Source organism: Salmo salar, chromosome ssa09 (assembly GCF_905237065.1).
Source record: "Salmo salar chromosome ssa09, Ssal_v3.1, whole genome shotgun sequence".
In the NCBI taxonomy this organism is placed as follows: Eukaryota; Metazoa; Chordata; class Actinopteri; order Salmoniformes; family Salmonidae; genus Salmo; species Salmo salar.
In genome coordinates, this window is record NC_059450.1 from 101,836,780 (window position 1) to 101,864,596 (window position 27,817).

At 45.7% G+C, this 27,817-nt stretch overlaps 2 protein-coding genes across 4 annotated transcripts in view; one reads left to right on the forward strand and one right to left on the reverse strand.

The window, feature by feature from the left end:
- LOC106612321 (vascular endothelial growth factor receptor 3) overlaps nt 1-1,307 on the forward strand; it is a 787,633-nt gene extending 786,326 nt beyond the window's left edge. For 2 of the 3 annotated variants that reach the window (XM_045724267.1, XM_045724269.1), the window contains one exon: nt 241-1,307. In XM_045724267.1, the coding sequence (XP_045580223.1) occupies nt 241-436 (196 nt within the window). In that variant the 3' untranslated portion in view covers nt 437-1,307. The remainder of the gene's footprint in view (nt 1-240) is intronic. The other variant, XM_045724268.1, reaches the window with a different exon arrangement.
- Nucleotides 1,308-2,458: 1,151 nt separating this feature from the next.
- Nucleotides 2,459-27,817, reverse strand: part of LOC106591096 (endoplasmic reticulum-Golgi intermediate compartment protein 1) — a 92,650-nt gene continuing 67,291 nt past the window's right edge. The window contains 7 exon segments of the mRNA XM_045725004.1: nt 2,459-3,793; nt 4,078-4,200; nt 11,110-11,114; nt 11,769-11,829; nt 14,777-14,881; nt 20,574-20,634; nt 20,636-20,672. Coding sequence (XP_045580960.1) covers nt 3,686-3,793; nt 4,078-4,200; nt 11,110-11,114; nt 11,769-11,829; nt 14,777-14,881; nt 20,574-20,634; nt 20,636-20,672 — 500 coding nt within the window. The 3' untranslated portion in view covers nt 2,459-3,685.

Below are 27,817 nucleotides of genomic sequence, written 5' to 3' on the forward strand. Positions count from 1 at the left end.
CCTATCTGTCTGTGTGGGTCCTGTCTGTTTTTTGAAAATGTTTTTAAAAAACTGGTCAGAAAATAACAAAAGCATATCGTCCTAAGAGCTGTCTCCCCTCCCCTCCCCTCTTCCCACCTCCCCCCCTCTCCCCTCCTCTCCTCTCCTCTCCACTCCCGCCCACATCCTCCCCTCTCCCCTCCTCGCCCACCTTCTCCCCTCCTCTCCCACCTCCGCTCCTCTCCTCCCTTCTCCCCCCAGTAGTACAGAGCGCCTGGTGGTGGTAGAGTCCAGCGGTATCTCCGTTAGTTCCAGACACCGACCAGCCTTCCTCTCCCAGCTCTCTGGCCAGACCTTTTACAACAACGAGTACGGTCAGCTGTCAGAGGAGGGCAGGGTCCTGGACTTCTTCTCCTCCCCTGATGATACAGGCTGCCTCGCATCCTCCAACCTGTGATGTCATCATCTCAGTGGGCTAGCCCCTCCACTTCTAATCTGTGATGTCATCATTATCATCATCACAGTGGGCTAGCCCCTTCCCCTCCAACCTGTGATGTCATCATTATCATCATCTCAGTGGGCTAGCCCCTCCTCCTCTAACCTGTGATGTCATCATTATCATCATCTCATTGGGCTAGCTCCTCCCCCTCTAACATGTGATGTCATCATTATCATAATCTCATTGGGCTAGCTCCTCCCCCTCTAACCTGTGATGTCATCATTATCATCACCACAGTGGGCTAGCCCCTCCCCCTCCAACCTGTGATGTCATCATTATCATCATCACAGTGGGCTAGCCCCTCCCCCTCTAACCTGTGATGTCATCATTATCATCATCACAGTGGGCTAGCCCCTCCCCCTCTAACCTGTGATGTCATCATTATCATCATCACAGTGGGCTAGCCCCTCCCCCTCTAACCTGTGATGTCATCATTATCATCACCACAGTGGGCTAGCTCCTCCCCCTCCAACCTGTGATTGACTACAGTGGGTTCTAACAGTTTGGAATCCTAACTGAATATTGCTGCTTCACTATTTTTCAAGAAATTAGCAATATTAATTGTGGATTCCAGTCTTGCTAGCCACAAGTGTTGGGAGTATATTGTAGTATACTCCTTCCCCTCTCTATGGCCTACCGGTACATACTGGACTGAGCCGTCTGTACCTGCAGTTCTCTAACCAAACACTGGGTGGCAGTAGTATGTCAAAACCAAAGCCAAAGTATTTTATATCGACCACAGTTCAGATTTATATCTTTATACAGAGTAAGCTTCTTTTGTTTATTTGTACAAAAATATGAAAATAAAAAAGGCAATATATCTTCTTTAGTCATGTCTCACATCTGTTATTTTTTTCATTATGATCGCGATATGGGAAGAGTCCAAACTTTAAATTACAGTATGTGAGTCTGATCTGTTAGTACAACATCTCATGATTAGGTCACTGTAGAGTGAGGAGGAGGGGTGTTCAGAGAATGGACTGGATTTATGAATGAAGACCAGAGATGTAATGTAGGAAGACCAGAGATGTAATGTAGGAAGACCAGAGATGTAATGTCTGAAGACCAGAGATGTAATGTATGAAGACCAGAGATGTAATTTATGAAGACCAGAGATGTAATGGATGAAGACCAGAGATGTAATGTATGAAGACCAGAGATGTAATGTCTCTACTCCACATGACTTGTTTCAGACAGGTCTAGAACTTTCTGTATTGGTATCACTCTACTGGCATCTCTCAAGTGTGCATCCCAAATGGCACCCTATTCCCCATTGAGTGCACTACTTCTGACCAGGGCCCTTAGGACTCTGGGCAAAAGTAGTGCACTTTATAGGGAATAGAGTGCCGAGTGGGACAGAACAAAGGTGGGGGAGCATCCATCCACCTGACTGAAGGAGGGATGAGGGTGAGAATAAAGGAGGCATCAACGATGGCGTTTTGACAAAGATGACAGCGTAAAAGCCTCTTGCCATAATGTACTTGTGGTCTCAGCTGAGATAGAACAACGGAGATCAACGACATGTGGTCTCAGATATCTGCAGTCAGTTAAACTATTGCCGCCCTATCATTGATGGGCGTAGGACTGGTGACGAAGATGAGGTGACAGCGTAAAAAAACCAAAAAAAACAGACACAGCTAGCTACATGTGGACTGAATCAGTGACCTGAAGTCAACATTTCAACATTGCTAGGTTAACACACGTTGGCAGAGTGGAACTATAGAATTACAATGAGTTCCAGTTCTATGGGTGGAATGTTCCCACTAAAGTATCAAACAAATACGTCAGTATATAAAAAAAAAAAAAATAGTCAGTTTTATGCAACACGTTTTCATTGGCTTGGAATATTCCAGGCCGATTGAGTAAGGACAACGAGTAACTAGATCATCACAAAATCATTGTCTCTAAAAAGGAAGGAGATTGAAAAGTATGAGGTCAGTGGTTGTCTGTTGTCATGAGGAAGTAGGAACTAGAACACCGTGGTTGCTAAGGTAACTTTACTGGTAGTACAATGGGTTGTTGCAGTGATGACACGTCATCGGATACTTTCATAACAGGAACATGTCTGACCTAGTCCAGAAATACCTGTTTTAACAAAGACTTCAATGGCCTTCATCTTAGTTGGCATGGTAGCGACGAGACCATTGATAAAGAACATAATCTCGACGGAATCCCAAATGGCACCCTATTCCCTGTGTAGTGCACTACATTTGATGATAGCCCTATGGGGCCTGGTCTAAAAGTCATGCACTACATTGGCGATAGGGTGCCATTTGGGATATAGCCCTTATAACTGAACAGTTCCCTCCCTTCCCACAGAAACCCTGTAACAACGTCAAAAGGATAATACCGATTGTTATCAATTACAAATAAAAAGAACACAACACATTTACATACAGACAGTGTAAAATATAAGACGAAACTAAGAAAATACTATTCTTTTGGCAAAAATGAGACATCCGAATCCTTAAAAAATTCTCAGAAAGTAAAACAAAATTTGTAAAAAGCAAGAAGAATTTCAGAACAAAAGGATTTGACACAAGGACATCAAACCGATAGTACGGTCAGTCACAATGGATTTGGGAAACATTCTATAAAAAGGAGAGGGGGCAGAAAACATTGACCACTGATTGCCAACGTTGTTGCTGGTCTATAATTCAGTCAATACCGTCGCAGATTCAGCATTATGAAATGAGAATTAGAAAGCCCTGGTTCAGTCAACATTGAAAAAAACAACAACAGAATTTTTTTTTACTGAACTTTGAGAAGATTTGATTTTGCATTTGTGAGACATGACACGGGCTTCACAAAACGTAAAGGCACAACTTATGATCTTCCTACAGTCGACCATCCTTCCCGTTGTCGTATGGGAAACATAATGCCAGTCTCTATCTCAATAGTCTAAAGTCTCCTTTCCTTAATCTGTTCTGACAGATGAAGGAATGTATGTCTCAGTGGGTAGAGCATGGCATTTGTAATGCCAGGATGGTGGGTTCGATTCCTGTTGGGGCCTCCCATAAAGAAAATGTGTACCATGAATGTTTTGGAAAAGATCGTCAGCTAAATGGTATATAGTATTATTCTAGCAGGTGAAGGAGAGGAAGCCTGTAGACTATTGAAATACGCCTTTCTGATGTTATAAATACGTTTTATGGGGGTGTAGTGATACGTAGTGATGCGTCCTCAGGACAGCGTAATGATATGTCCTCAGGACATCTTTCCTATCTGGATCTTCTTCCAGGCCTCGGAGGCTGTGAATATACAGGAGTCTATGATGCCTGCTACCGTGAACGTCCCTCCGATGATAGCACAGATCTGGAGGGGAAAGGGAGGACAGGTTAGGGTTATGGGTTAAGGTCAGGGGTTAGGGTTGAACCAGAATGTGGACATGAAGCTAGGGGTTAGCGGTTAGGGTTGAACCAGGATGTGGACATGAAGCTAGGGTTTCGCGGTTAGGGTTGAACCAGGATGTGGACATGAAGCTAGGGGTTAGTGGTTAGGGTTGAACCAGGATGTGGACATGAAGCTAGGGGTTAGTGGTTAGGGGTTAGCGGTTAGGGTTGTGGTTGAAGATAGGGATAGGGGTTAAGGTAACTTACCGTAGTTATGAACCGGTAGAGGGGTTGTCTCTTCTCTGTGTACTTGACTGTGATTGGACTGAGGTCATAGCGGTACCAGAGAGCTGGGATAATCCTTCCTGTGTGGCTATTGGCTACGTACTCCTGCAGGGGCGGGACAAAGAGAGAGAGAAGACATGTTTACTGGTTGGTTAAAATATGTAATGTTATTATTGGCTACGTACTCCTACAGGGGCGGGACAAAGAGAGAGAGAAGACATGTTTACTGGTTGGTTACAATATGTACAGTTATTATTGGCTACGTACTCCTGCAGGGGCGGGACAGAGAGAGAGAAGACATGTTTACTGGTTGGTTACAAAATGTCATGTTATTATTGGATGTACACAGTGAGTACTGTCGAGAGAACACCTCTATACTATGGACTGTACACAGTGAGTACTGTCTAGAGAACACCTCCATACTATGGGATGTACACACTGAGTACTGTCTAGAGAACACCTCTATACTATGGACTGTACACAGTGAGTACTGTCTAGAGAACACCTCCATACTATGGGATGTACACACTGAGTACTGTCTAGAGAACACCTCTATACTATGGGATGTACACAGTGAGTACTGTCTAGAGAACACCTCTATACTATGGGATGTACACAGTGAGTACTGTCTAGAGAACACCTCCATACTATGGGATGTACACACTGAGTACTGTCTAGAGAACACCTCTATACTATGGGATGTACACAGTGAGTACTGTCTAGAGAACACCTCTATACTTGGGATGTACACAGTGAGTACTGTCTATAGAACACCTCTATACTATGGGATGTACTCAGTGAGTACTGTCTAGAGAACACCTCCATACTATGGGATGTACAAAATGAGTACTGTCTAGAGAACACCTCTATACTATGGGATGTACACAGTGAGTGCTGTCTAGAGAATACCTCTATACTATGGGATGTACACACTGAGTACTGTCTAGAGAACACCTCTATACTATGGGATGTACACAGTGAGTACTGTCTAGAGAACACCTCTATACTATGGGATGTACACAGTGAGTACTGTCTATAGAACACCTATATGCTATGGGATGTACACAGTGAGTACTGTCTAGAGAACCCCTCTATAATATGGGATGTACACAGTGAGTACTGTCTAGAGAACACCTCCATACTATGGGATGTACACACTGAGTACTGTCTAGAGAACACCTCTATACTATGGGATGTAGACACTGAGTACTGTCTAGAGAACACCTCTATACTATGGAATGTACACAGTAGGTACTGTCTAGAGAACACCTCTATACTATGGGATGTACACAGTGAGTACTGTCTAGAGAACACCTCTATACTATGGGATGTACACAGTGAGTACTGTCTAGAGAACACCTCCATACTATGGGATGTACACACTGAGTACTGTCTAGAGAACACCTCCATACTCTGGGATGTACACACTGAGTACTGTCTAGAGAACACCTCTATACTATGGGATGTACACAGTGAGTACTGTCTCGAGAACACCTCTATACTTGGGATGTACACAGTGAGTACTGTCTAGAGAACACCTCTATACTATGGGATGTACTCAGTGAGTACTGTCTAGAGAACACCTCCATACTATGGGATGTACAAAATGAGTACTGTCTAGAGAACACCTCTATACTATGGGATGTACACAGTGAGTGCTGTCTAGAGAACACCTCTATACTATGGGAGGTACACACTGAGTACTGTCTAGAGAACACCTCTATACTATGGGATGTACACAGTGAGTGCTGTCTAGAGAATACCTCTATACTATGGGATGTACACATTGAGTACTGTCTAGAGAACACCTCTATACTATGGGATGTACACAGTGAGTACTGTCTAGAGAACACCTCTATACTATGGGATGTAAGCAGTGAGTACTGTCTATAGAACACCTCTATACTATGGGATGTACACAGTGAGTACTGTCTAGAGAACACCTCTATACTATGGGATGTACACAGTGAGTACTGTCTATAGAACACCTCTATACTATGGGATGTACACAGTGAGTACTGTCTAGAGAACCCCTCTATAATATGGGATGTACACAGTGAGTACTGTCTAGAGAACACCTCTATACTATGGGATGTACACACTGAGTACTGTCTAGAGAACACCTCTATACTACGGGATGTACACACTGAGTACTGTCTAGAGAACACCTCTATACTACGGGATGTACACACTGAGTACTGTCTAGAGAACACCTCTATACTATGGGATGTACACAGTGAGTACTGTCTAGAGAACACCTCTATACTATGGGATGTACACACTGAGTACTGTCTAGAGAACACCTCTATACTATGGGATGTACACAGTGAGTACTGTCTAGAGAACACCTCTATACTATGGGATGTACACAGTGAGTACTGTCTAGAGAACCCCTCTATAATATGGGATGTACACAGTGAGTACTGTCTAGAGAACACCTCCATACTATGGGATGTACACACTGAGTACTGTCTAGAGAACACCTCTATACTATGGGATGTACACAGTGAGTATTGTCTAGAGAACACCTCTATACTATGGGATGTACACAGTGAGTACTGTCTAGAGAACACCTCTATACTATGGGATGTACAGAGTGAGTACTGTCTAGAGAACACCTCTATACTATGGGATGTACACACTGAGTACTGTCTAGAGAACACCTCTATACTACGGGATGTACACACTGAGTACTGTCTAGAGAACACCTCTATACTACGGGATGTACACACTGAGTACTGTCTAGAGAACACCTCTGTACTATGGGATGAACACACTTTTGATTTTTTTATTTCACCTTTATTTAACCAGGTAGGCAAGTTGAGAACAAGTTCTCATTTACAATTGCGACCTGGTCAAGATAAAGCAAAGCAGTTTGACACATACAATAACACAGAGTTACCACAAACATACTGTCAATAATATAGTAGAAAAATAAGTCTATATACAAAGTGAGCAAATGAGGTGAGATAAGGGAGGTAAAGACAAAAAAGGCCATGGTGACGAGGTAAATACAATATAGCAAGTATAACACTGGAATGGTAGATTTGCAGTGGAAGATAGTGTAAAGTAGAAATAGAAATAATGGGGTGCAAAGGAGCAAAATAAATAAATAAATAAATACTGTAGGGGTAAGAGGTAGTTGTTTGGGCTAAATTATAGATGGGCTATGTACAGGTGCAGTAATCTGTGAGCTGCTCTGACAGCTGGTGCTTAAAGCTAGTGAGGGAGATAAGTGTTTCCAGTTTTAGAGATTTTTGTAGTTCATTCCAGTCATTGGCAGCAGAGAACTGGAAGGAAAGGCGGCCGACGGAGGAATTGTCTTTGGGGGTAACCAGAGAGATATACCTGCTGGAGCGCGTGCAACATGTGGGTTCTGCTATGGTGACCAGCGAGCTGAGATAAGGGGGAACTTTACCTAGCAAGGTCTTGTAGATGACCTGGAGCCAGTGGGTTTGGCGATGAGTATGAAGCGAGGGCCAGTCAACGAGAGCGTACAGGTCGCAGTGCTGGGTAGTATATGGGGCTTTGGTGACAAAACGGATGGCACTGTGATAGACTGCATCCAGTTTATTGAGTAGGATATTGGAGGCTATTTTGTAAATGACATCGTCGAGGATCGGTAGGATGGTCAGTTTCACGAGGGTATGTTTGGCAGCATGAGTGAAAGATGCTTTGTTGCGAAATAGGAAGCCATATCTAGATTTAACTTTGGATTGGAGATGTTTGATGTGAGTCTGGAAGGAGAGTTTACAGTCTAACCAGACACCTAGGTATTTGTAGTTGTCCACATATTCTAAGTCAGAACCGTCCAGAGTAGTGATGCTGGACGGGCGGGCAGGTGCAGGCAGCGATCGGTTGAAGAGCATGCATTTAGTTTTACTTGTATTTAAGAGCAGTTGGAGGCCACGGAGGGAGAGTTGTATGGCATTGAAGCTCGTCTGGAGGGTAGTTAATAACACAGTGTCCAAAGAAGGGCCAGAAGTATACAGAATGGTGTCGTCTGCGTAGAGGTGGATCAGAGACTCACCAGCAGCAAGAGCGACATCATTGATATATACAGAGAAAAGAGTCGGCCCAAGAATTGAACCCTGTGGCAACCCCATAGAGACTGCCAGAGGCCCGGACAACAGGCCCTCCGATTTGACACACTGAACTCTATCAGAGAAGTAGTTGGTGAACCAGGCGAGGCAATCATTTGAGAAACCAAGGCTGTTGAGTCTGCCGATGAGGATGTGGTGATTGACAGAGTCGAAAGCCTTGGCCAGGTCAATGAATACGGCTGCACAGTATTGTTTCTTATCGATGGCGGTTAAGATATCGTTTAGGACCTTGAGCGTGGCTGAGGTGCACCCATGACCAGCTCTAAAACCAGATTGCATAGCGGAGAAGGTGCGGTGGGATTCGAAATGGTCGGTCATCTGTTTGTTGACTTGGCTTTCGAAGACTTTAGAGAGGCAGGGTAGGATAGATATAGGTCTGTAGCAGTTTTGGTCAAGAGTGTCCCCCCCTTTGAAGAGGGGGATGACCGCAGCTGATTTCCAATCTTTGGGAATCTCAGACGACACGAAAGAGAGGTTGAACAGGCTTGTAACAGGGGTTGCAACAATTTCGGCAGCTAATTTTAGAAAGAAAGGGTCCAGATTGTCTAGCTCGGCTGATTTGTAGGGGTCCAGATTTTGCAGCTCTTTCAGAACATCAGCTGACTGGATTTGGGAGAAGGAGAAATGGGGAAGGCTTGGGCGAGTTGCTGTGGGGGGTGCAGTGCTTTTGACTGGGGTAGGGGTAGCCAGGTGGAAAGCATGGCCGGCCACAGAAAAATGCTTATTGAAATTCTCAATTATAGTGGATTTATCGGTGGTGACAGAGTTACCTATCCTCAGTGCAGTGGGCAGCTGGGAGGAGGTGCTCTTATTCTCCAAGGACTTTACAGTGTCCCAGAACTTTTTTGAGTTTGTTGCAGGAAGCAAATTTCTGCTTGAAAAAGCTAGCCTTGGCTTTTCTAACTGCCTGTGTATATTGGTTTCTAACTTCCCTGAAAAGTTGCATATCACTGGGGCTGTTCGATGCTAATGCAGAACGCCAAAGGATGTTTTTGTGTTGGTTAAGGGCAGTCAGGTCTGGAGAGAACCAAGGGCTATATACACTGAGTACTGTCTAGAGAACACCAACTACCTCTAATGCTTACACCAATAATATAGTTTTACCTCCATGACAAGGAGTGTACAAGTGCAGAGTTCTGGAAGGGGTGGAGAGAGTATAGAACAGGGACATGTTACCCATACCTTGTTGGCTACAGTATACTGGTAGGTTATTTTCATACCTTGTTGACTTCAGTATACTGGTAGGGTTATAGTCCATACATTTTACATTACATTTTAGCAGACACTCTTATCCAGAGCAACTTACAGTAGTGAATACATACATTTCATACATATTTTTTTTGTACTGGCCCCCGTGGGAGTCAAACCCACAACCCTGGCATTGCACACACCATGCTGGCATTGCAAACACCATGCTCTACACACTGAGCCACAGGGAAGGAATACCTTGTTGGCTACAGTATACTGGTAGGGTTATAGTCCATACCTTGTTGGCTACAGTATACTGGTAGGGTTATAGTCCATACCTTGTTGGCTACAGTATACTGGTAGGGTTATAGTCCATACCTTGTTGACTACAGTATACTGGTAGGGTTATAGTCCATACCTTGTTGGCTACAGAATACTGGTAGGGTTATAGTCCATACCTTGTTCGCTACAGTATACTGGTAGGGTTATAGTCCATACCTTGTTGTCTACAGTATACTGGTAGGGTTATAGTCCATACCTTGTTGACTAGAGTATACTGGTAGGGTTATAGTCCATACCTTGTTGGCTACAGTATACTGGTAGGGTTATAGTCCATACCTTGTTGGCTACCTGGGATAGGATAAAGTAATTAAAAAGTGGCCAGTGATTTCTAGTCTATGTCTATAGGCAGCAGCCGCTAATGTGCTAGTGATGGCTGTTTAACAGTCTGATGGCCTTGCAATAGAAGCTGTTTTTCAGTCTCTCGGTCCCAGCTTTGATGCACTTGTACTGACCTCACCTTCTGGATGATAGCGGGGTGAACAGGCAGTGGCTCGGGTAGTTGTTGTCCTTGATGATTTTTTTGGCCTTCCTGTGGTATCGGGTGCTGTAGGTGTCCTGGAGGGCAGGCAGTGTTCCCCCGGTGATGCGTTGAGCAGACCGCACCACCCTCTGGAGAGCCTTGTGGTTGCGGATGGTGCAGTTGCCCAACAGGATGCTCTCAATTGTGCATCTGTAAAAGTTTGTGAGGGTTTTAGGTGACAAGCCAAATTTCTTCAGCCTCCTGAGGTTGAAGAGGCGCTGTTCCGCTTTCTCTGTACAGGGCCATGACTATAATCAAAGTAAATTCTCTTGGGAGATAATACGGTCTGCATTTGATTGTGAGGTATTCTAGGTCGGGTGAACAAAAGGACTTGAGTTCCCGTACGTTATGAGTAGTTAATCATATGTATTCCTGTCGGCGCGATGAACTGAGAACCCAACTGGCTGTACGGACTCAGACAGTATATCCTGAGAGAGCTATGTTTCCGTGAAACAGAGTACGTTACAATCCCTGATGTCTCTCTGGAAAGAAACCCTCGCCCTGATCTCGTCAACTTTGTTATCCAGGGACTGAACATTAGCGAGTAATATGCTCGGAAGCGGTGGGTGGTGTGCGCGCCTCCTAATTGTAATTAGAAGCTCCGAGGACCTCTTTTCTGCCGGTGTTGTTTTGGGTCGGTTGTTTTGGAATCAGTTCAATTGTCCTGGGATCCGCTTCGGTAAAGTCATATTCCTGGTCGTAGTGAGTTACCGCCTCTCTGATATCCAATATTACATACAGCCAGGAAGAACTAACACATACAATTTTCTGGGCTAACAATGTTAATAAATAAAAATAAAAAAATACTGTAAAGTTTCCTAAGAACTAGAAGTGAGGCAGCCCACTCTGTCAGCACCATACCCTGCCTGCGAGAAAGATGCAGGACACACACTCTGTTCACACGCATTCTGATCTCACACACACACACACACACACACACACACCTCTCTCTCACACACAAACACACACACACACACCTCTCTCTCTCACACACACACACACACACACCTCTCACACCTCTCACACACACACCTCTCTCACACACACACGCACACACACACCTCTCACACACACCTCTTACACACACCTCTCTCACACACACACACACACACACACACACACACACACACACACACACACACACACACACACACACACACACACACACACACACACACACACACACACACACACACACACACACACACATTTATCTAACCTTTATTTAACAAATTTTTACAATGACGGCATACCCTGGCCAAAACCTAACCCGAACGACGCTGGTCCAATTGTGCGCCGCCCGATGGGACTCCCAATCTCAGCCAGTTGATACAGCCTGGAATCAATCCAGGGTCTGTAGTGATGCTTCTAACACTGAGATGCAGTGCCTCAGACCGCTGTGCCACTCGGGAGCCCCTCAGATCCCCTCTCAGTGCTCTAGGAACAGCTACATGTCCTGATGATGAGTAGAGAGATTCTGCTGACAACAGATGGAGAGAGATAGACAGATCTCTACGTACGGTTGGAGCCCAGCCTGTCAGCTCCTCCCAACGCATTAAAGGCTCCTTGGACATTCTGCACCTGTAGCGTAACAGAGAGCGAGACAGACAGAGACAGAGACATAAAGACAGAGAAAGAGAGAGACAGAGAGCGAGAGACAGAGAGAGACAGAGAGTAAGAGACAGAAAGAGAGAGAGAAAGGGAGAGAGGGAGAGAGAAAGAAAGAAACAGAAAGAGAGAGAGTGGGAGAAAGACAACGAGAGGGAGAGAGAGGGAGAAAGACAGAGACAAACACCAACTGAGACGGCATGCAGAATTCTGCAAAAAATATCCTCTGTGAACAACGTAAAACACCAAATGCATAAATGCAGAGCATAATTAGACCGATACCGGCTAATTATCTATATCTAGAGAAAATACGTTAAATTCTACAACCACCTAAAAGGAAGCGATTCCCAAACCTTCCATAACAAAGCCATCACCTACAGAGAGATGAACCTGGAGAAGAGTCCCCTCAGCCAGCTGGTCCTGGGGCTCTGTTCACAAACACAAACACACCCCACAGAGACCCAGGACAGCAACAGAGTTAGATCAAACCAAATCATGAGAAAACAAAAGATAATTACTTGACACATTGGAAAGAATTAACAAAAAAACTGAGCAAACTAGAATGCTATTTGGCCCTAAACAGAGAGTACACAGTGGCAGAATACCTGACCACTGTGACTGACCCAAACTTTAGGAAAGCTTTGACTATGCACAGACTCAGTGAGCATAGCCTTGCTATTGAGAAAGGCCGCCGTAGGCAGACCTGGCTCTCAAGAGAAGACAGGCTATGTGCACACTGCCCACAAAATGAGGTGGAAACTGAGCTGCACTTCCTAACCTCCTGCCAAATGTCTGACCATATTAGAGATACATATTTCCCACAGATTACACAGACCCACAAAGAATTTGAAAACAAACCCACTTTTTTTGATAAACTCCCATATCTACTGGGTGAAATACCAGTGTGCCATCACAACAGTAAGATTTGTGACCTGTTGCCACAAAAAAAAGGTCAACCAGTGAAGAACAAACACCATTGTAAATATAACCCATATTTATGTTTATTTATTTTCCTTTTTGTACTTTAACTATTTTCAGATTGTTACAACACTTTATATACACATAATGCCATTTGAAATGTTTTTATTCTTTTGGAACTTATGTGAGTAATGTTTACTGTAATTTACAGGAGGGGGCTGAACATGCACCCCTGTGTTGAGGGTGAACCTCACCAGCTGTGGTATATCCCCAAACACCTGTGCACATTTTTGTTTTTGCCTTAGCACTACACAGCTGATTCAAATGATCAACTCATCATCAAGCTTCAAGTGGTATTTATGTCTAATAATGACATTATCTTCTAATGTTTGTCCTCATGTGTCTGTTTTTCAGCAGAAAGTACTCTGTAGCCACTTAGTGTGGACACCAGATGAGACCACACACACATTTATACTTCTCAGGTGAGGGTGCTGTTTAGGTAAGGGTGTGATGTCTGAACAAAAACAAAACAAGCTATTTTAAATCACCCACGTTGAAGAAATGTACAACAATTAGACACCCTATAACCCACACCTACACACTCATGTATCAATCTGATTGATGGATTGTGTTGTGCAGTAAGCGGGCTCAGGTGTATAACTGTGGCTTCCTCCACCTTCAAAGAATAGGCAAGACACTTAATTATTTCTATAACTACGCTAAATTGTTTGTCCCTGTGTGCCCATGTTTTTCAGCATAAAGTACTCTGCAGCCACTTAGTGTGTTGTGGACAACAGGTGAGGCCACACAGAGATTCCTGGTGAACACTGTCTCTTTAACTACCTTATGTTCTCAATAACAGTCTCTCTCCTTCACTTAATTTCTCTCTCCTCTTCTCCCTAAATCCTCTAGGTTATATCAGCTGTGTCGGTGAACCCCTCCCGCATCTGAACTGGCTACATGGAGGGCACAGCATGATCAGAGGTGAGAGGTCACTTGGTCAGGTCAACAGGGAGTATTGTTAAAGAGATGCTTTACATTGAAATACAGATAGAGATGTAGTAGTCCCAGAGTTAATGATCCCAGGTCAGTTTATATTATACAGGAAGTATTATTAGAGAGATGCTTTACATTGAAATACAGATAGAGATGTAGTAGTCCCAGAGTTAATGATCCCAGGTCAGTTTATATTATACAGGAAGTATTATTAAAGAGATACTTTACATTGAAATACAGATAGAGATGTAGTAGTCCCAGAGTTTATGATCCCGGGTCAGTTTTGAATTTCAACTCCTGATGATTATGATGACTGATCGTGTTAGAATAATAAAACACAAGGCTTAATTATGTCTCTGGTCTGCAGGTATGTTTTGATGTGAGAGGTGATGCCAACCCCCAGTCCCGTCATCACCACCTCACCTGCTGTTAAGATAACCTTCGAACCAACTGGGAGCCCAAGGCTGTTTAGGAGACACCGCTAGAGACACTGTAATTGTGATGAACTGAGAGAATATTAGGGTAGCACTGTAATTCATTAATCATATGCTGTCTGCCTCTGTTCTTACCTTTTTCCCTTTCTGTCTTCTCCACCTCTCTCCCCACCTCATCTATCTTCCTCGTTTTATAATGCACACCATATGTGCATGAAGCAGTGATGCTGGGTACCTCTAACTCCCCCTTGTGGTGGTCTGGAGCAATGAAGCTGTGACGCTGGGTACCTCTAACTCCCCTTGTGGTGGTCTGGAGCAATGAAGCAGTGATGCTGGGTACCTCTAAGTCCAGAGGTGTGAGCTCAAAACTTTTAAAGGAGGAACCACTGATGGAGGATATTACATCTCATCTTAATCTATATTGTGTGTGTGTAAAGTGTGTGTGTGGGCAAAGTGTGTGTGTGTGTGTGTGTGTGTGTGTGTGTGTGTGTGTGTGTGTGTGTGTGTGTGTGTGTGTGTGGGTAGGTTGATGTTCAATCAGATACAGAGGGCGTCTATAGAACTGTACTGACCTGTAGTTTCTTCCCGAAGGCCAGTTTGTGTATGAGGTGTGTCATGTCAGGGCTCTGGGGCTGGGCTGTGGCGCTGTGGGTCGACACGTGGAAGTTACCTGGTACCTGGAGGGAGAGCACAACAATACAGAGATGAGTAGAACACAGACTTTATACGTGGAAGTTACCTGGTACCTGGAGGGAGAGCACAACAATACAGAGATGAGTAGAACACTGACTTTACACGTGGAAGTTACCTGGTACCTGGAGGGAGAGCACAACAATACAGAGATGAGTAGAACACAGACTTTATACGTGGAAGTTACCTGGTACCTGGAGGGAGAGCACAACAATACAGAGATGAGTAGAACACAGACTTTATACGTGGAAGTTACCTGGTACCTGGAGGGAGAGCACAACAATACAGAGATGAGTAGAACACAGACTTTATATGACCCAGGAGTCCCGATACAAATCTAGCTAGTTAGCAGATGATCCAGTTCAGTATCAAGTCTTCCTCCCTCTCTTCTGGTTGCAAAACAGTCTCTGACATGAACTAATGTAGCCTATAAGTACCATATAATACAGTATAATATAACCACAAAGAGGAGGTTTTTATCCAGCTAAGAAAGCAAGAAAGTTCATCTGTTAAGCTAATCAAAGTCACGTTGGATTGTGACATCAGAGATGCCAGTTAGAAGCTCTGCTGACGTCAAACCGTATCCCACAGCAGTTATGCTGCTATGCTTAACATAACTCAATAAGTAGACAGTAGAAACACCACGGGAGAGGAGACAGGAGAGGAGACGGGAGAAACACGCAGGAGATGAGACGGGAGAAACACGCAGGAGAGGAGACAGGAGAAACATGCAGGAGAGGAGACGGGAGAAACACGCAGGAGAGGAGACGGGAGAAACAGGCAGGAGAGGAGACAGGAGAAACGCGCAGGAGAGGAGACAGGAGAAACGCGCAGGAGAGCAGACAGGAGAAACACACAGGAGAGCAGACAGGAGAAACACGCAGGAGAGGAGACAGGAGAAACACGCAGGAGAGGATACGGGAGAAACATGCAGGAGAGGAGACGGGAGAAACACACAGGACAGGAGACGGGAGAAACACGCAGGAGAGGAGACAGGAGAAACACGCAGGAGAGCAGACAGGAGAAACACGCAGGAGAGAAGACAGGAGAGGAGACAGGAGAAACACGTAGGAGAGGAGACAGGAGAAACACGCAGGAGAGGAGACAGGAGAAACACGCAGGAGAGAAGACAGGAGAGACACGCAGGAGAGCAGATAGGAGAAACACGCAGGAGAGGAGACAGGAGAGGAGACAGGAGAGGAGACAGGAGAAACACGTAGGAGAGGAGACAGGAGAAACATGCAGGAGAGGAGACAGGAGAAACACGCAGGAGAGGAGACAGGAGAAACACGAAGGAGAGGAGACGGGAGAGGGGACGGGAGGAAAACGCAGGAGAGGAGACAGGAGAAATATGCAGGAGAGGAGACGGGAGAAACACGCAGGAGAGGAGACAGGAGAGGAGACAGGAGAAACACGCAGGAGAGGAGACAGGAGAAACACGCAGGAGAGGAGACGGGATAAACACGCAGGAGAGGAGACGGGATAAACACGCAGGAGAGCAGACAGGAGAAACATGCAGGAGAGGAGACGGGAGAAACACGCAGGAGAGGAGACGGGAGAAACACGCAGGAGAGCAGACAGGAGAAACATGCAGGAGAGGAGACGGGAGAAACACGCAGGAGAGGAGACGGGAGAAACACGCAGGAGAGGAGACGGGAGAAACACACAGGAGAGGAGACAGGAGAGGAGACAGGAGAGGAGACGGGAGAAACACACAGGAGAGGAGACGGGAGAAACACGCAGGAGAGGAGACGGGAGAAACACGCAGGAGAGGAGACGGGAGAAACACGCAGGAGAGGAGACAAGAGAAACACGGAGGAGAGGAGACAGGAGAAACACGCAGGAGAGGAGATGGCAGAAACACGCAGGAGAGGAGACGGGAGAAACACGCAGGAAAGGAGACAGGAGAAACATGCAGGAGAGGAGACAGGAGTAACACGCAGGAGAGGAGACAGGAGAAACACGAAGGAGAGGAGACGGGAGAGGAGACGGGAGAAACACGCAGGAGCGGAGACAGGAGAAATATGCAGGAGAGGAGACGGGAGAAACATGCAGGAGAGCAGACAGGAGAAACATGCAGGAGAGGAGACGGGAGAAACACGCAGGAGAGGAGACAGGAGAGGAGACAGGAGAAACACGCAGGAGAGGAGACAGGAGAAACACGCAGGAGACGAGACGGGAGAAACACGCAGGAGAGCAGACAGGAGAAACATGCAGGAGAGGAGACGGGAGAAACACGCAGGAGAGGAGACAGGAGAGGAGACAGGAGAAACACGCAGGAGAGGAGACAGGAGAAACACGCAGGAGAGGAGACGGGAGAAACACGCAGGAGAGCAGACAGGAGAAACATGCAGGAGAGGAGACGGGAGAAACGCGCAGGAGAGGAGACCGGAGAAACACGCAGGAGAGGAGACGGGAGAAACACGAAGGAGAGGAGACGGGAGAAACACACAGGAGAGGAGACGGGAGAAACACACAGGAGAGGGGACAGGAGAGGAGACAGGAAAGGAGACAGGAGAAACACGCAGGAGAGGCGACGGGCAGGAGAGGAGACAGGAGAAACACCCAGGAGAGGAGACAGGAGAAACAAGAAGGAGAGGAGACGGGAGAAACACACAGGAGAGGAGACAGGAGAGGAGACAGGAGAGGAGACGGGAGACACACGCAGGAGAGGAGACGGGAGAAACACGCAGGAGAGGAGACAGGAGAAACACCCAGGAGAGGAGACAGGAGAAACACACAGGAGAGGAGACAGGAGAAACACGAAGGAGAGGAGACGGGAGAAACACGCAGGAGAGGAAACGGGAGAGGAGACAGGAGAGGAGACAGGAGAAACACGCAGGAGAGGAGACGGGAGAAACACGCAGGAGAGGAGACAGGAGAAACACGCAGGAGAGGAGACAGGCCTGGAAATCTTCTGCTCTGATCAGCCTGTATTACAGTCACACCAAAGATATGTCTTCAAACCACCTGTGATCCAGATTCACTATAAAGATCTTATATTTAGTATGAGACGTTGAAATCAGTGGCCAAGTTAGACTAGGCACATTATCAATGACGTTAAATGAGACATCCTTCATAACGGTAGCAACAGTCTGATAAGAAAGCTCTCGTTCTGATGAAGCTTCACTACGACGGCAGACATGTCATGAGGTAAAATCACATCTGTGAAAGAACACGGAGTGGCCATCATTTTAAATATAACAGGGGTCTCTCTGGGTAACTGGAACTTTCCCAGGGTTCAGTGATGGTTGTGTGTGCAAACTGGAAAATCTATCTGAAGTGAACTGGTTTTGTTAGCTGTCAAATCAAATCCAATTTTTATTGGTCACATACACATGGTTAGCAGATGTCAATGCCAGTGTAGGGAAATGCTTGTGCTTCTAGTTCTGACTATGCAGTAAAATCTAACAAGTAATCTAACAATTTCACAACAACTACCTCATACACACAAGTGTAAAGGGATGAATAAGAATATGTACATATAAATATACGGATTAGCGATGGCCGTGCAGCATAGGTAAGATGCAGTAGATGGTATAGAATACAGCATATACATATGAGATGAGTAATGTAGGATATGTGAACATTATTAAAGTGGCATTATTTAAAGTGACTAGTGATACCTTTATTAAGTTCATTTATTAAAGTGGCCAGAGATTTGAGTCTGTATGTTGGCAGCAGCCACTCAATGTTAGTGATGGCTGTTTAACAGTCTGATTGCCTTGAGATAGAAGCTGTTTTTCAGTCTCTCGGTCCCAGCTTTGATGCACCTGTACTGACCTCGCCTTCTGGATGATAGCGGGGTGAACAGGCAGTGGCTCGGGTGGTTGTTGTCCTTGATGATCTTTTTGGCCTTCCTGTGACATCGGGTGCTGTAGGTGTCCTGGAGGACAGGTAGTTTGCCCCCGGTGATGCATTGTGCAGACCGCATCACCCTCTGGAGAGCCTTGCGGTTGTAGGCGGAGCAGTTGCCGTACCAGGCGATGATACAGCCTGACAGGATGCTCTCAATTGTGCATCTGTAAAAGTTTGTGAGGGTTTTAGTTGACAAGCCAAATTTCTTCACCCTCCTGAGGTTGCGTGCATGGCCACGCAGTCATGGGTGAACAGGGAGTTCAGGAGAGGGCTGAGAACGCACCCTTCTGGGGCCCCAGTGTTGAAGATCAGCGGGGTGGAGATGTTGTTTCCTACCTTCACCACCTGGGGGCGGCCCATCAGAAAGTCCAGGACCCAGTTGCACAGGGCGGGGTCGAGACCCAGGGTCTCGAGCTTAATGATGAGCTTGGAGGGTACTATGGTGCTGAATGCTGAGCTGTAATCAATGAACAGCATTCTGACATGGGTATTCCTCTTGTCCAGATGGGCTAGTCTTCTCAAAGCACTTCATGATGACGGAAGTAAGTGCTACAGGGCGATAGTCATTTAGTTCAGTTACCTTAGCGTTCTTGGGAACAGGAACAATGGTGGCCCTCTTGAAGCATGTGGGGACAACAGACGAGGTTAGAGATTGGTTGAATTTGTCCGTAAACACACCAGCCAGCTGGTCTGCGCATGCTCTCAGGATGCGGCTTGGGATGCCGTCTGGACCGGCAGACTTGCGAGGGTTATCACGTTTAAAGGTTTTACTCACGTTTGCCACGGAGAAGGAGAGCCCACAGGTTTTGGTAGCGGGCCGTGTCAGTGGCACTGTATTGTCGTCAAAGCGAGCAAAGAAGTTGTTTAATTTGTCTGGGAGCAAGACATTGGTGTCCACAACGGGGCTGGTTTTCGTTTTGTAATCCGTGATTGTCTGTAGACCCTGCCACATACATCTCGTGTTTGAGCCGTTGAATTGCGACTCTACTTTGTCTCTATACTGACACTTTGCTTGTTTGATTGCCTTGCGGAGGGAATAGCTGCACTCTTTGTGTTCGGTCGTGTTTCCGGTTACCTTGCCATGATTAAAATATACACGGCTGAGACTATAATCGATGAGAATTCTCTTGGAAGATAATGCAGTCAGCATTTGATTGTAAGGAATTCTAGGTCAGGTGAACAAAAGGACTTAAGTACCTGTATGTTGTTGTGATTACACCATGAGATGTTAATCATAAGGCATACCCCCCGCCCTTCTTCTTATCAGAGCGATGTTTGTTTCTGTTGGCACGATGCATGAAGAAACCAGGTGGCTGTACCAACTCTGATAACGTATCCCGAGTGAGCCATGTTTCCGTGAAACAGAGAATGTTACAATCTCTGATGTCTCTCTGGAAGGCAACTCGTGCCCTAATTTCATCCACCTTGTTGTCTAGAGATTGGACATTGGCGAGTAATATACTCGGAAGTGGTGGATGGGGTGCTCTCCTTCTGAGTCTGACCAGTCTGACCTCTCCGGCGGCGACCATGTTGTTTTGGGTCGTCCTCTGGGATTAGATCCCATGTCCAGGATGGAGGTCTGAACAAAGGATCCGCGTCGGGATTCCTGGTCGTAATGATGGTAAATTGACATCGCTTTTATATCCAATTGTTCTTCCCGGCTGTACGTAATAACACTTGAGATTTTCTGGCTTAACAATGTAAGAAATTATACAAAAAAAATAAAAAATAACTGCATAGTTTAAGGACCTGAAGCACCATCTCTGTCGGCACCATTTTGATCAGAGGTCTGTGTAGTGGGGGTCAGTAGTGTCTCCTTACTTTGTTAATAGTGAACTCTCCCTTGAAGTGACAGCCATATCCATGGTTGAGAGGAACCTTCATGATGACCCATCTCATCCTGGATATCAAGATCCACCACTGGAGGGGGGAGAGGGAGAGAGAAGACAACAGTGGTCAGATCATTTCTGTTGGGTACCTGCTTAGTCACTGTACATAGTAACACTCTCTCTTTCTCTCAGTCCTGATCTCTCCTGGCACGTAGGCAGACAGGACCCTATTTATTTATTTTACCTTTATTTAACTAGGCAAGTCAGTTAAGAATAAATTCTTATTTTCAATGACAGCCTAGGAACAGTGGGTTTACTGCCTTGTTCAGGGGCAGAACGACAGATTTGTACCTTGTCAGCTCAGGGATTTGAACTTGCAACCTTTCAGTTACTAGCCCAACACTCTAACCACTAGGCTACCCTGCCACCCCAATTTAAGGACCCCCTCTGTGGGGTGAAGGATACAGAGGGAGCGAGAAGAGAGAGGGAGGTCTGGTGTCTATTCACATGCAGAGCGACCTTCGACTTTTGGTATTTCAGAGGACAAGTTTAAAACCATCTGCTGCAACGCCAGCACCTAAAACCATCTGCTGCAACGCCAGCTCCTAAAATACACCCCGGGTCAAAATGCAGTATGGATATAGATACAGCTGCATGTTTGTAAGCTAGAAGCCTGGAGAAAAGTCAACTCTCTCCATTTCAGATTTCTAAATAGATATTTAAAATAGGGTCGAGAGAATGAGGTCATTCAGATTTCTCTTCATTATGTAGATGTTGGAAACGGAGAAAAAAAAGTCATCCCTTTTCAATGCACATTTAAGGAAGTAGAGAATGATGTAATATATATATATATATATATATATATATATATATATAGAGAGAGAGAGAGAGAGAGAGAGAGAGAGAGAGAGAGAGAGAGAGACATGTAGAAGGCTGGAGAATAACAGTCATGTACTTCTATATCAGTCTTAATATTTCACAACGTCCCAAAATAGAGGAGATGGGATGAATACGGAATAGTGTGATGATGTGCCCTGGTTCTCTTCTTGGTCTCTTTCTTTCTCTTCTATGTATAGATGAGGAGGATATTCATCATGTGTTATTCCATGAAGTCAAAGATCAAGTCTTAACTTGTTTTAGTAACTGTAAAAAAATGTCATTACAGGGAGGTAGCAGGGGCTGGATTGAACAATATAAGTGATGAAGAAGAGAGATGTAATGCTGAGAGATTAGAGCCGTATGCCGTTATAGTTACTCATCGGTTTAATATTACTTTTAGTACAATTTTCTTTCTCTCCACATTGTTGGGAAGGGAGACCGTAAGAAAGCATTTCAAATTTAGTCTACATCTGTTGTTTACGAAGCATGTGACAAATCTAATTTGATTTTGACATTTGGGACCGTGTATATGAGGCCTCAGCTAGACTTCACAGCCATTTCTGTCACCTATTTACTATGATGATTTACATGGTTGTTTACCAGCACTCAGACAGTTGTAATTACTAGAGGATATAGGCTGCATCCCAAATGGCATTACATTCTCTATATAGTGCACTACTTTTGACCAGAGCCCTATTCCCTACATAGTGCACTACTTTAGATCAGGGCCCTATTCCCTACATAGTGCACTACTTAAGACCAGAACCCTATTCCCTATATAGTACACTACTTTAGACCAGAGCCCAATTCCCTATATAGTGCACTACTTTAGACCAGAGCAGGACTGACTCTTTACCAGAGCAGGACTGACTCATTACCAGAGCAGTCTACTCCCCACAGAGCAGGACTGACTCATTACCAGAGCAGTCTACTCCCCACAGAGCAGGACTGACTCATTACCAGAGCAGGACTGACTCATTACCAGAGCAGGACTGACTCATTACCAGAGCAGTCTACTCCCCACAGAGCAGGACTGACTCATTACCAGAGCAGTCTACTTCCCACAGAGCAGGACTGACTCATTACCAGAGCAGTCTACTCCCCACAGAGCAGGACTGACTCATTACCAGAGCAGTCTACTCACCACAGAGCAGGACTGACTCATTACCAGAGCAGTCTACTTCCCACAGAGCAGGACTGACTCATTACCAGAGCAGGACTGACTCATTACCAGAGCAGGACTGACTCATTACCAGAGCAGTCTACTCCCCACAGAGCAGGACTGACTCATTACCAGAGCAGTCTACTCCCCACAGAGCAGGACTGACTCATTACCAGAGCAGTCTACTCCCCACAGAGCAGGACTGACTCATTACCAGAGCAGGACTGACTCATTACCAGAGCAGGACTGACTCATTACCAGAGCAGTCTACTCCCTACAGAGCAGGACTGACTCATTACCAGAGCAGGACTGACTCATTACCAGAGCAGTCTACCCCCACAGAGCAGGACTGACTCATTACCAGAGCAGTCTACTCCCTACAGAGCAGGACTGACTCATTACCAGAGCAGGACTGACTCACTACCAGAGCAGTCTACTCCCTACAGAGCAGGACTGACTAATTACCAGAGAAGGACTGACTCATTACCAGAGCAGTCTACTCCCCACAGAGCAGGACTGAGTCATTACCAGAGCAGGACTGAGTCATTAGCAGAGCAGTCTCCTCCCTACAGAGCAGGACTGAGTCATTACCAGAGCAATCTACCCCCACAGAGCAGGACTGACTCATTACCAGAGCAGGACTGAGTCATTACCAGAGCAGTCTACCCCCACAGAGCAGGACTGACTCATTACAAGAGCAGGACTGACTCATTACCAGAGCAGTCTACTCCCCACAGAGCAGGACTGAGTCATTACCAGTGCAGGACTGAGTCATTACCAGAGAAGTCTACCCCCACAGAGCAGGACTGACTCATTACCAGAGCAGTCTACTCCCCACAGAGCAGGACTGAGTCATTACCAGAGCAGGACTGACTCATTACCAGAGCAGTCTACTCCCTACAGAGCAGGACTGACTCATTACCAGAGCAGGACTGACTCACTACCAGAGCAGTCTACTCCCTACAGAGCAGGACTGACTAATTACCAGAGCAGGACTGACTCATTACCAGAGCAGTCTACTCCCCACAGAGCAAGACTGACTCATTACCAGAGAAGGACTGAGTCATTACCAGAGCAGTCTACTCCTACAGAGCAGGACTGACTCATTACCAGAGCAGTCCACCCCCACAGAGCAGGACCGACTCATTACCAGAGCAGTCTACTCCCTACAGAGCAGGACTGACTCATTACCAGAGCAGGACTGACTCACTACCAGACCAGTCTACTCCCTACAGAGCAGGACTGACTAATTACCAGAGCAGTCTACTCCCCACAGAGCAGGACTGACTCATTACCAGAGCAGGACTGACTCATTACCAGAGCAGGACTGACTCATTACCAGAGCAGTCTACTCCCCACAGAGCAGGACTGACTCATTACCAGAGCAGTCTTCTCCCCACATTTGTTTAATTTTGGAATGTAGGGTAATTAATTAATTAATTAACCTGTTTGGGATAGGGGGCAGTATTTTCACGGCCGGATAAAAAACGTACCCGATTTAATCTGGTTACTTCTCCTGCCCAGTAACTTGAATATGCATATGATTAGTAGATTTGGATAGAAAAGACTCTAACATAGGGCCCAGGGAACATAGGGCCCAGGGAACATAGGGCCCAGGGTACATAGGGCCCAGGAAACATAGGGCCCAGGGAACATAGGGCCCAGGGAACATAGGGCCCAGGGAACATAGGGCCCTGGAAACATAGGGTCCAGGGAACATAGGGTCCAGGGAACATAGGGCCCAGGAAACGCCTCGCCAATATCCAATGGTAGCGCCTGGCGCGAAAGATGAAAAACCTTAAAAATGCTATAATTTTTAAATAGCTTTTAAAATAGCTTTTCGGTGAAAGCACATTTTGCAATATTCTGAGTAGATAGCCCGGCCATCACGGCTAGCTATTTTGACACCCACCAGGTTTGGCACTCACCAAACTCAGATTTACTATAAGAAAAATTGGATTACCTTTGCTGTTCTTCGTCAGAATGCACTCCCAGGACTTCTACTTCAACAACAAATGTTGGTTTGGTTCCAAATAATCCATAGTTATATCCAAATAGCGCCGTTTTGTTTGTGCGTTCAAGACACTATCCGAAGGGTAACGAAGGGTGACGCGCCCGCGCGTATCGTGACAAAAAACTTCAAAATATTCTATTACCGTACTTCGAAGCATGTCAAACGCTGTTTAAAATAATTTTTTATGCAATTTTTCTCGTAAAAAAGCGATAATATTCCGACCGGGAGTCGTTGTTTTCGTTCAAAGACTGAAAATGTAAAATGGACTCTTCACGTGCAGGCGCGCACCCGTCTCATTGTTCTCAGATCGACCACTATCCAAATGCGCTACTGTTTTTCAGCCATGGACTGCAAAGTCATCATTCAACGTTCTGGCGCCTTCTGAGAGCCTATGGGAGCCTTAGAAAGTGTCACGTTACAGCAGAGATCCTCTGTTTTCAATAAAGAGGCTAAAGAAGGCCAAGAAATGGTCAGAGAGGGCACTTCCTGTTTGGAATCTTCTCAGGTTTTGGCCTGCCATATGAGTTCTGTTATACTCACAGACACCATTCAAAACGTTTTAGAAACTTTAGGGTGTTTTCTATCCAAATCAAACAATTATATGCATATTCTAGTTTCTGGGCAGGAGTAATAAACAGATTAAATCGGGTACGTTTTTTATCCGGCCGTGAAAATACTGCCCCCTATCCATAACAGGTTAACCAATTACACTATGTGGACACCTAATCGTCGAACATCTCATTACAAAATCATTGGCATTAATATGGAGTTGGTCCCCCCCGCCGCTGCTATAACAGCCTCCACTCTTCTGGGAAGGCTTTTCAGTAGATGTTGGAACATTGATGCAGGGACTTGCTTCCATTCAGTCACAAGAGCATTAGTGAGGTCGGGCACTGATGTTAGGCGATTAGGCCTGGCTCAGTCGACGTTCCAATTCATCCCAAAGGTGTTTGATGGGGTTGAGGTCAGGGCTCTGTGCAGGCCAGTCAAGTTATTCCACACCGATCTCGACAAAACATTTCTGTATGGACCTCGCTTTGCGCACGGGGCATTGTCATGCTGAAACAGGAAAGGGCCGTCCCCAAACTGTTGCCACAAAGTTGGAAGCACAGAATCTTCTAGAATGTCATTGTATGCTGTAGTGATAAGATTTCCCTTCTCTGGAAATAAGGGGCCTAACCCAGACCTTTATTTATTTATATATTTATATATTTATTTCTCCTTTATTTAACCAGGTAGGCAAGTTGAGAACAAGTTCTCATTTACAACTGCGACCTGGCCAAGATAAAGCAAAGCAGTGCGACACAAACAACAACACAGAGTTACACATGGAATAAACAAGCGTACAGTCAATAACACAATAGAAAAAAAGAAAGTCTATATACAGTGTGTGCAAATGGCATGAGGAGGTAAGGCAATAAATAGGCCATAGTGGCGAAGTAATTACAATTTAGCAGATTAACACTGGAGTGATAAATGAGCAGATGATGATGTGCAAGTATAAATACTGGTGTGCAAAAGAGCAGAAAAGTAAATAAAAACAATATGGGGATGAGGTAGGTAGATTGGATGGGCTATTTACAGATGGACTATGTACAGCTGCAGCGATCGGTTAGCTGCTCAGGTAGCTGTTGTTTAAAGTTAGTGAGGGAAATGTAAATCTCCAGCTTCAGGGATTTTTGCAGTTCGTTCCAATCATTGGCAGCAGAGAACTGGAAGGAAAGGCGGCCAAAGTAGGTGTTGGCTTTGGGGATGATCAGTGAGATATACCTGCTGGAGCGCGTGCTACAGGTGGGTGTTGTTATGGTGACCAGTGAGCTGAGATAAGGTAGAGCTTTACCTAGCAAAGACTTATGGAGCCAGTGGGTCTGGCGACGAATATGTAGCGAGGGCCAGCCGACTAGAGCATACCGGTCGCAGTGGTGGGTGGTGGGTGGGGCTTTGGTAACAAAACGGATGGCACTGTGATAGACTGCATCCAGTTTGCTGAGTAGAGTGTGGGAGGCTATTTTGTAAATGACATCGCCGAAGTCGAGGATCGGTAGGATAGTCAGTTTTACGAGGGTAAGTTTGGCGGCGTGAGTGAAGGAGGCTTTGTTGCGAAATAGAAAGCCGATTCTAGATTTGATTTTGGATTGGAGATGTTTGATATGAGTCTGGAAGGAGAGTTTACAGTCTAACCAGACACCTAGGTATTTGTAATTGTCCACATATTCTAAGTCAGAACCGTCCAGAGTAGTGATGCTAGTCGGGCAGGAGGGTGCGTCAGCGATCGGTTGAAGAGCATGCATTTGGTTTTGCTAGCATTTAAGAGCAGTTGGAGGCCACGGAAGGAGTGTTGTATGGCATTGAAGCTCGTTTGGAGGTTAGTTAACACAGTGTCTAAAAAAGGGCCAGAAGTATACAGAATGGTGAACATGAAAAACAGCCCCAGACCATTATTCCTCCTCCACCAAACGTTACAGTTGTCACTTTGCATTGGGGCAGGTAGCGTTCTCCTTGTATCCCCCAAACACACATTTGTCCATCAGACAGCCAGATGGTGAAGCGTGATTCATCACTCCAGAGAACGCGTTTCCACTGCTCCAGAGTCCAATGGCGGCGAGCTTTACACCACTCCAGTCGAAGCTTGGCATTGTGCATGGTGATCTTAGGCTTGTGTGCGACTGCTCGGCCATGGAAATCCATTTCATGAAACTCCTGACGAACAGTACTGACGTTGCTTCCAGAGGCAGTTTGGAACTCGGTAGTGAGTGTTGCAACCGAGGACAGACGATTTGTAACGCGCTACGTGGTTCAGCACTTGGCGGTCCCGTTCTGTGAGCTTGTGTGGCCTACCACTTCGCAGCTGAGCCGTTGTTGCTCCGTGACGTTTCCACTTCACAATAACAGCACTTACAATTGACCGGTGCAGCTCTAGCAGGGCAGAAATTTGATGAACTGACTTGTTGGAAAGGTGGCACCCGCTGACAGTGCCACGTTGAAAGTCACTGAGCTCCTCAGTAAGGCCATTCTACTAACAATGTTTGTCTATGGAGATTACATGGCTGTGTGCTCGATTTTATACACCTGTCAGCAACAATTGTGGGTGAAATAGTCGAATCCACTAATTTGAAGGGGTGTCCACATACTTTTGTATATATAGTGTATCTACCAAAGACATCTTAAATCAGTGTAGTTT